At 36.4% G+C, this 9,457-nt stretch overlaps 2 protein-coding genes across 3 annotated transcripts; both read right to left on the reverse strand.

Moving 5' to 3' along the window:
- Window positions 1-399: 399 nt before the first annotated feature.
- Window positions 400-3,775, reverse strand: LOC17874309 (LEAF RUST 10 DISEASE-RESISTANCE LOCUS RECEPTOR-LIKE PROTEIN KINASE-like 2.7). Of its 2 annotated transcripts, none has more exons than XM_023784471.1 (4): window positions 3,095-3,775; window positions 1,910-2,617; window positions 1,777-1,794; window positions 400-1,682 (listed from the first exon to the last, which is right to left on the reverse strand). In XM_023784471.1, exons 1-4 carry the CDS (start codon window positions 3,738-3,740, stop codon window positions 586-588), a joined length of 2,469 nt encoding a protein of 822 aa, XP_023640239.1. In that variant the 5' UTR covers window positions 3,741-3,775; the 3' UTR covers window positions 400-585. The 2 variants fall into 2 exon arrangements, with proteins under 2 accessions (XP_023640239.1, XP_006279179.2); XM_006279117.2 differs by having other exon boundaries at window positions 1,777-1,803.
- Window positions 3,776-4,742: 967 nt separating this feature from the next.
- Window positions 4,743-9,403, reverse strand: LOC17874310 (glycerophosphodiester phosphodiesterase GDPDL1). The gene is made up of 8 exons (XM_006279120.2): window positions 9,137-9,403; window positions 8,678-8,974; window positions 7,968-8,588; window positions 7,835-7,873; window positions 6,297-6,581; window positions 5,868-6,010; window positions 5,282-5,768; window positions 4,743-5,191 (listed from the first exon to the last, which is right to left on the reverse strand). The coding sequence occupies exons 1-8, from the start codon at window positions 9,276-9,278 to the stop codon at window positions 4,923-4,925; spliced, it is 2,283 nt and encodes a 760-aa protein (XP_006279182.1). The 5' UTR covers window positions 9,279-9,403; the 3' UTR covers window positions 4,743-4,922.
- Window positions 9,404-9,457: the final 54 nt, after the last annotated feature.

Raw genomic sequence — 9,457 nt, forward strand, 5'->3', positions numbered from 1 at the left:
GCAAAGACTTCAAACTTCTAGAAGTCCTTATCACACTTCTAGAATATTCTTTGCCTTGGGGTTCACGGGTTCATTTCAATAATGGACTTTCACTGTCCTTAATAGTTGGTCTGCAAAATACACATCTTGCTCCCCAAGATATCTCCAATAGAAGTTTGAGCAAGCATTAATAACCTAACGCATATTCGGATGAATGTTTTTCGTTCATGCTTCCATTGCTCTAAACCCGTAAATGGTTTTTTCTACTGTAATAACTGAGACAGACATTGTTCTTTATTAGTATCTTCAGAAAAATGAGACAGGAAGTTTTTGCAAACAGCAACGAAAATGAAGTAGTAGTTTATTAGTTGATGAAACTCAAAAGTCTTGATCTCATGTTTGAGTGAAATGCTTCAAACGTTTTATCGCAATAGAAAACTGTATTATCTAGCTTTTTACAAGAATTAAGCCGAGTGAAATTAAATTAGTAAAACAAAAGGCTAAATAGTTTAGCATAGTAATGTAAACTAGTTTTACAGAGCCGTCCTCTAGAATGTAAATAATATATAACATTTGCGATTTGCGTGCTTTGATAGGTTCCATGGATCATCCTTCTGTGTAAGTAGAGGTATCTTCTGAGAATGTTGAAGATTCTTGTAGAGACACTGTGGGAATTTGAAAAACTGGCCTAGGAGGGACTTCAAGAGCATCCAAACTTCCTTCCATCATCTCTACAACTCTATTCATCGGTGGGCGATCTGTTGGGGAAGGCTGAATACACCACAACCCCACCAATGTCATCTTCTTTGCTAGCTCGTCCTCTTCGCTGTTGACCCCAATCTCAATATTGGTTTTGGACTTGCCTAACTCAAGATCCTTATATACCCATTCAGGAAAGTACATCGAACTTGTGTTAGAAGAAGCGGCTTGATTAAAATTTTCTTTGTTCCTTGCACCAATCATATCGAGAACCAACATTCCGTAGCTATAGACATCTGATTTGTGCGATACATTCCCATAAACTCTTGAGATCATCTCTGGTGCAATGTACCCTACGGTACCTCTTGTGTCCAGCAATGACAAGATGCTCTCTTGTTTCTCGCATAGCTTAGCGAGGCCAAAGTCCGAAACTTTGGGGCAAAAATTGTCATCTAAGAGTACATTTTGTGGTTTGATGTCAAAATGTACAATCCTTGTCTTGCATCCATGGTGCAAGTACTCTAGACCACGAGCAACTCCTAACGCAATTCTATATAGAGATTCCCAATCCATTTCCACTGTACTCTTTCCTGAAATGAACTTATCAAGTGACCCGTTTCCCAAAAACTCGTATATAATTGCTCTTTTAGAACCCTCCGAGCAGAAACCAAGCAAAGAAACAATGTTGTGATGAGAAGTTCTGCTCATGCTAGCAACTTCATTGATGAAATCTTCACCATTTCCCTTTGAGTCTTTCAAGACCTTCACCGCAACCATACGGCCATCACGAAGTGTTCCTCGATAAACAATTCCAAATCCGCCTGTCCCAACCACTTCCGCAAATGACTTTGTAATTCTCTTCACTTGTGTGTAAGTATAGTGTTCGAGTGGAATAAGAGCCTTCAGCTTCTGATGTCTCAGCCGTTTTTCTCTCTTCCGGAGAAAACGGAGAAACAATGTTAATAGTACCAGGAACAAAACAACTCCTGCTACTGCACCCCCAACTAGAAAAAACACAGAGAAATGCTGAGTTAGGAACTTATTATCTAATGTTGGAAACGAAAACGGTTTAAAATTTCTCTGGCCAGAAAAACTCACCTATGGGAATTGCTTTGACTAAAGCCCCTAAGTGACAATTATACAAATAAGAATTTGTCAGAATGGTACCAAACTCGATTTTAAAGAAAAAGAATATTAAAGAACAACAAATTCAGAGAAGAGAATAGTTTACCGTGAATTTTCTTTTTAGAGCTACAATCAATGCCGAAGGTTCCATCTTTACAATAGCAAACGAATCCTCTTGAAGTCCGATTGTATCCACAAGCACCTTTAGACTCTAAGCACACTGAACAATCTTGATTAAGTTCAAGCTCAAAACCCTGTTCAAGAGTCTTCGTTATATTCTCGGAACGCAGTGTATACAATGCCGATCCAGGCACAGGTATACTGACGTATGAATTGCAAGATTCCTTCAAGTTAGTAGATACAGCGCCACTATTCTCGTCTGTTATATTTCTCATCTCATAGTAGTTGGTTGAATCTTCATCATAATTCCCACACACAAGACCTTCAACGTTAGCGGAAGTACCATCAATACTAGATGATAAGTCTCGGCAGTGGTAATAAATTGTTAGCATCATGGTGTCAGAAGCGAATGGAAGGACGGCACTTTTATCGAACGGCATATGTAGTGGGGTTGTGGGACAGATAATGTTGGTAAAGTTTGATCTGGCAAGTCTTACAATACGAGAGTCATAATCTGTATCTAAGATTCTGAACGTCCCTAAGGAGACGTTAAGTTCTGCCAATCTGCTGTTACAATGGAGCTTAAAGTCTGGGTGGCCACAGTCTTCTCTCCCATGTATCCAGAAAGGGAACAAGAGACCGCCTTGATCGCCACAGCTAAACGGTTGAGCACAGCGTCTATAAAGCTCATCAGCTGATAAAAACACAAGATGGGATCAGAAAGCGTATAGGAAGTTGGGAACTTATATGGTAAGGAATATAAGGAAATTGATCATAGTGTCCTAATCTGTTTTTTTTTTTTGTTACTTTACTGGTCAGTTAATGGGAAAATGGCCTGGCCAAAGTAACCGAGCCCGAGAAACCGATCCGAACCTGCTTGCAAAAACCCAACCCAAACCGGAACCCGAAATCTAGAAAACCCGAACGGGTTGTAAATCTCTAAACCCGGAAATCCGAAAACCGAAATACCCGACCCAAAGCCAAACAGGTACCCAATGCCTACCCTAGTTTTGGTATGTTTGGTAAGAGATGAAGCTATGTTTGGTCACTTTGAACAAGGTAAGACAACTCACTAAGGAAACTGTCCGGTGTTTGTTAGAGGAGGAGCGAAATAAATTAGAAAATAATAATAGTAATAATGATATAACGAAGAGAAAATGTATACACTTACTAGAGGATGAACATTCTTCACATAGTATTTCATCATTCTTCACCTTCACCTCAAATCCTTTTCTTAGAACGCTTTCCAAGAACGTTAGATTCAACTTTTTCTCTTGTGGAAAGAAACCTGTAGGAACGTTAACTATGAAACTTCCTAGGCAGGAGCTATGATAATTAGGGCTTTGATACGCTGAGACAAGACCTCTCCCACTGCCAGGACATGTATAACTCGAAAGGTACTGAAGACGAGGGTTGCAGAGATAGAAAATAGTGAGGCTCTTGTAGATGGGCAAAATCTCAGAGATTTCGAGAGGCAATATTGTGGAATTGAAAGTGGTGGAGCAGAAAGAACCTAAAAGGTCTGCTCTGACAAGTCTAAGGGTATTAGATGTTTGATTTATTTGGAGGATATTGTAGTTTAGGTTGGAGATATTTAAAGAGGTAATGTTTTTGATGTTGCAGTGAAGCTCCAACGATGCGTGACCGCAAAATTTGGGTCGAATTCCTCCCCAGAAGGGGAAACCTGCGGTGATGTTACCACACTGAAATAGAGTCTCACACAATCCAAGTCCTTGTTTACTTGAAGCACAAGGAAGATGGTAGAATAAGCAGAAGAGGAAGAGAGAGATTAAACAAGAACTGATGGGATAGTCCATGGTTCGTTTGAGATCTATGAACAGCCTGTATTCTGTATTTGGCATAGAGAGAAGCATAATGGCCAAGTCAATGTGAAATAGTGAATAACACACAGAAAAAGTCATGATATTTTTTTTTTGATTAAAATGGTTTTATTAGTTGACTCTGAAAGACTTAGATAAGTTTTTTTGCTTAGTCTAGAAAACGAAATGAGATGGCCAAACTTTTAGTGGAACGACAAGGATTTGTCCGTAAACCTATACCATACTATTTCTTATCTCCTCTGTGCTTATTGTCTTCATCCTCACTTTCAAAGAGACAATTCCAAAGGAGAATTATACGGGACCAAAAAAAAGGTTGGCATCTTGAAAAGTCATTAATTCGATAATTTTAAGAACTAATATTCACATTAGATAATTCTTTTGGATGATCTAATCGTCATTTTATAATACGAAAAAGGGAGCTAGTTATGAGACCAAAGATGAAAACAGTAGGTTGGAAGTATAATAATAATTTTAGAGTTTGGATGAGCAATAATGAAAGTATTATTATAGTCATCGAGAAAAAAGATGTATAAAGGAAGAAGGAAAAGAGATTCATAGTGGCTGTGTAGTCTTTCAACCTTCTTTATATATGGACTCATGTCGTGCACTGTTATCGCGACCCTCCTAGCCAGAGCCTTTAGGACAGTTGATGAAGCTCAAAATTGTTGAATCTAGGACTTTTTTGGTTACATCATTTTTAGTATGTTTATAAAAAAAATTTGTAATTACGCAATCATGTATCATGTATGTAAGATATTCTAGTTCTTATCCAAGATGATAATTTAGTTTTTATAAAGTAGTTTGATCGTTTTGTATAGAAGAATGTAGATGTATCAATTATGTAATAGTAAAATTTATTATAAAATTATATATATATTTTTTAAATTTATATGATGAAAGAGAAATAAAATGAGATGTGGAAAATGTGTAAAGTAAATAGATCAATTATTTAAAAATTCGTAGATGACTATTTTGCTAGAAAAACTTCAACAGAAATTTTTATTTAAGACAACATTTCGCATGTACCAAAATTAGTTTTTAAAATTGACATAACATACATACTGCTTGGAAAGAGAACGGCAAAATATTCATCCTGTGGACTACAAGTCAAAATAACATAAAAAGGAGAAATTGTATATGGCAAGTAGTCAAGGACGATTACGTAAGTAGAAGAGAGGCAAAACCAGAGAGAAAAATAGATAGAGGGAGTCGGGTTTGTCCGATAGGTGCTCCTGTATTGGTTGATGAGGTTGGGGATTTTGCTGAAACCGGAGGTAGGTGTGGCTCAGTGACATCAGCATCTGTGAAAATCAGGCTTGGAGCTTCGGCTGGAGGTAAGGACAAAGGACTCACAACACCTAAAAGGCTACCGGGTTGAATAGGTAACATGTATTGTGGTATTTCTTCTCTACCCAAACATCTATTCCCTGGAGAAGATAAACAAAGTTAAGTATTGATGTTTATAACTCTGTGGTGTGTGACCTTTTGGTGTAAATCTTAAGGCTTAAGGCACTTACTTTTGTATCTTGCAGCTGTGAAAGGGAACTCTGTAATGGTTCCATTGATACCAACTCCATAGGTATATGTGTTAATCTCAACAGTGGGATCTGAAAAGAAGTCCCTTTTTTGAGAGACAAACTCATTCTGAAATATTTCCACGTAAACCAGAAGTTGAGACTTTTGCAACCTCTCAACAACATTGGTTTGCCTGGTGGCAAAGCTTCTGGTGGCGGTGGAGACTGATGATTTTCCAATGACAACAGCATCGGCAAATTTCTTTATGTCTTGTATAGCCGAGTCAAGAATATCACTAATGGTTTCTTCAATTCTGTAGACTGTCACGTACTTGCTTTGCTTCTTGAAGTCAAGTAGAACCGAGCTGTTAGTAGACTGAATCATAACCTTTGTTGTGGTATTTACGTTGCTGTAACCAGTTTCTGTGAGAGTGTCCAGAACAGCTTTAATAAGGTCTAGCCCTAGCTTCTCTCTCAGGTACACTACATTCTGGAGGAAACAAAAAACATAGTGGCTTAGCCATCATTAGAAGACTTGACAGTGTGAATGATTCATGTTTTTATGATTGAAAAGGTACAGGAAGCCCACCTCAACACTGATCAAAACACTAGAGAGAGATGTGGAGTTCTTTGCCAAGTCTAGGAATTGAGAAAGCAAAATAAGATTCCCAGAATTTCTCTCATTCGGATTCCTAAGCATATCGTATGACCTGTAGGGGTTTGAAATAGCAGCTGCACAAAAATATGGGGATAATGTTACTGTAAACTTCCAAGTTATATAACATGCTTCGGTCTCGGGCCTGAGGGGATACATGGGATTCGGCCCAGAACCTCTTTGATTATTCAAAAAAAAAAAAAAAAGTGGCCAGTAAATGTTGTCCACAGCGTATCAAGCAAGGAGAATGTACATTTGCATCTATATGTAATCTTTAGGTTTAAGTAAGGAGCAGGAACAATAATGGAAAAACACAAACTAGCATTTGTCTGAAGGAAGTGGAAAATTTGAAGGGAAACTTACGAGTCAAGTTCTGGATCTCAGGCCAGGTTAGACTAAAAGTGTATATTCCACCATCTGAGCTAATCTCAGAAACAGTTGTTTGACGGTTTCTGAAAGGAGTTTGTGCGACCATTGTGCTATCCCCAAGATCGATAGAACTTGCACAAAAGGGTGTCCCATCGTTGGACATTTGGACGGAGCAATCAATAACATCGGCACCATCTTTGATTGCCTTCTCATATGCCAAGTTTGTACATCCAGGATAGTCCCCACTCGCACCATTTTTTGATATGACAAGAAAATCAACTAAGGTATAAATTTGGAAGATGATAAAGTCAACTATAGGTATATATATAATATGTTTTTGCATTAAAAAAGAAACAAGAAAAACCTGAAAATGGCTATGAATTCTCTCTTATTAAATTTGGAGGATGTTTACCGTTTAGCTTATACAGTATGATAGTATTGGTGACCAAAAGATAAATAGCACGGTAGTATTTTTTATAATTAGGGGGTGTTATTGGGAGAATGACTTTTAAAGATTTTAGAGTTTAAGATTCTATTGTTATTGGTGTACGGATTCTTAGATTCTTAATAAAATCTCTTGTTATTGGTGTATGTATTTTGTAATTCTATTTAGAATCCTTTGTTATTCAAAAAGTTGAGTATTTATTGATTTTCCAATTCTATCAAATTCTAGTGTTATTGGTTTAATGATTCCTTACCTATTTAGTCATTAAAAACAACTTTCAAAATACTGCAATTATCATAAGGATTTGTAGAGTCTATCATATGAAGAATCTATTAAACTCTAAAAATCTGGGTAAACATTATTTTAGAATCAACAAATCTTTTTAAGAATCTTAAAATCTCTAAACTTTTGAAATCCACAAACTCTTTTAAAATCAATCTCCCAATAACTCCCCCTAAAATATAATTTAGGATATAAGATTTCCAGTTAAGAATTTAGGGGGGTGTATCCAAAGTGGAATTTCAAGTGATTTGTAAAAAGTTTACAAATCCAGTGTTATTCAATCATGAATTTTAAAAAGTCTCATGAAATTCAGTGTTATTGAACTAATCATTTTAAAATCCACCTTAAAATCCACTGTTATTGAAAACAGTTTGTGGATTTGATTTTAAATGATTTCAGAGGATTTTAGTGGATTTCAGAGAACTTCCTTAGTTAAAAATATAAGAATCCAAATCTCATAGTTTTAGGTGGGATTTGAAAGGATTTTACATAAATCATATGAAGTTCCCTAAAATCATCAAAATCTCAATAAAACTCAAATCTTTTAAAATGCTACTTTGAATACACCCCCCTTAATTTTGTTAGGATACCTTGTGAAAAAAATTAACGTCCACTTCTTACCAAATTTAACAAGTAATTTGATAAAACCACTATAATATGTCAACATAAAAAAAAAAAAAAAAAAACATGTTAGTTGACAATTAAAAAAGCATTGTTGGCAAATGTACGTCACTTTAATTTCAATCTATCCAACTTGTATATTAGTAAGCCAGAAAAATGTGGAGTATATTTTACTGCTCCTTACCGTGTTTTGTAGCGTTTCTGCCAATATGGGAGAAGCAATCTGAGGAAAATATGAAAAGGAAAGGTTTGAATTTTGAGTATTTCTAGCAAATTTTGAAGGACAAAATATTGTTTGTAGAAGAGATCTTGCTTACCAATGGATGAAGATGCAGTTAAGGGAAAATCAGAGAGCATGCCATCGACAGAGAAATCGCCATTGTCCACAAAAGATAGATACTCTGAGACTGGATCGAAACTATAGTTATGTGCGATATCAACATCATTTGCGAAACCTGACACATATACTTGTAATCCTGCTTTGTGTGCATCTTGAACTAAGGATGTATGAGGAAGCAAGTACTGCTTGTCATCGAGTGGTAATATATAAGATTTGGGAACAAGAATCCCTGAAGCAAACGTCTTGACAAAAGTTAAGTTACTCAAGATAGAACTGTAGGTTTGGTTTGTTGTTTGCTCGAAATCTTCTTTCCTAAGAAACCGAAACACAGAAGTCGGTCCATTACGCCCGAACTGGCCAACAATTTTCATAAAGAAATTCACTTCAGGAGAAGAGATGAAGTCAATGGAAACAGTTCTTGAAACTGAAAGAAGAAAACTGCTTATGCTCAGATTTTGTTGCTCGTAGAACGCATCGTGCTGAACATTTAACCAAAAGCCTCCTTGAGGACTAATCTTCTCGGCAACGTTTTGAATCGTTGAAATGGCGTATCCATTTCCATCGAATCTATCCGATCGCGAGAGTATTCCTCGAATCACTAAGGTAATAAGAAAAGAAAACAAACATATATTTGTGAGAGTTACAAGAAAAAAAACAAAACTTAATTGTTTGTTATTAAACACTTACAAGAAACATTCTGGAGATCTCCCAGGGAGAAATCAATGGTGAACCAACCCTGCCTAGTGACTCCATTAACCGGGTAAGATTTAGGTTTGTGATTTGGGTAAACAAGATCTATAGTTGAAGCATTGGCCAGATTTAAATCAGGGAAGCAAATCCCAACACCATCTTTGGTAAGCTGAACATCACACCATAGAACAACATCATCTACACTTGTCTGGATCGCGAAACCGTAAGCATCAATACTCGAATCTGGTAACAATCCAGAAAACCCACCACGAGCAATCACAAGTGGAGGGTCACCTAGTAAATACATAGTAATCCAAAGTTATTGTACTACAAAAAGTATATACGCTGTGAAGTTGTTATCACAAATAAAGAAAGAAAGAAAGTTACTTAAGTAATACTAAATCCAAGATAAAGAAATCAAAGCTTTCTTGGAAACCATCATAGAGTAACTCTCACCACTAAGCGTCTGCCATCGACTTCTTGATCTTTGAGCATCGATTTGAGCAGAAAACAGCTGAATCAGAACAACACCACATAATAAAACCGTTGAATATCGCATTACGACCTCTCTTAGATAACCTTGCCGGGATAATCTCATCGGTAACTTACATAAACAAAAACAAAACAAAAAAATTTAGTAGATTTATCGTTAAAGCTTAAGCATTGAACTCATAGAGGATAAGTACATAAAGACTCAATATGTTTCTTTTTTTATAAATATACAAATCAGTTAGTTTTATTAGTTGACTCATAGTGAACAAACAAATACAGAGAGAC

Source organism: Capsella rubella, unplaced genomic scaffold (assembly GCF_000375325.1).
Source record: "Capsella rubella cultivar Monte Gargano unplaced genomic scaffold, Caprub1_0 scaffold_120, whole genome shotgun sequence".
Classification (NCBI taxonomy): domain Eukaryota; kingdom Viridiplantae; phylum Streptophyta; class Magnoliopsida; order Brassicales; family Brassicaceae; genus Capsella; species Capsella rubella.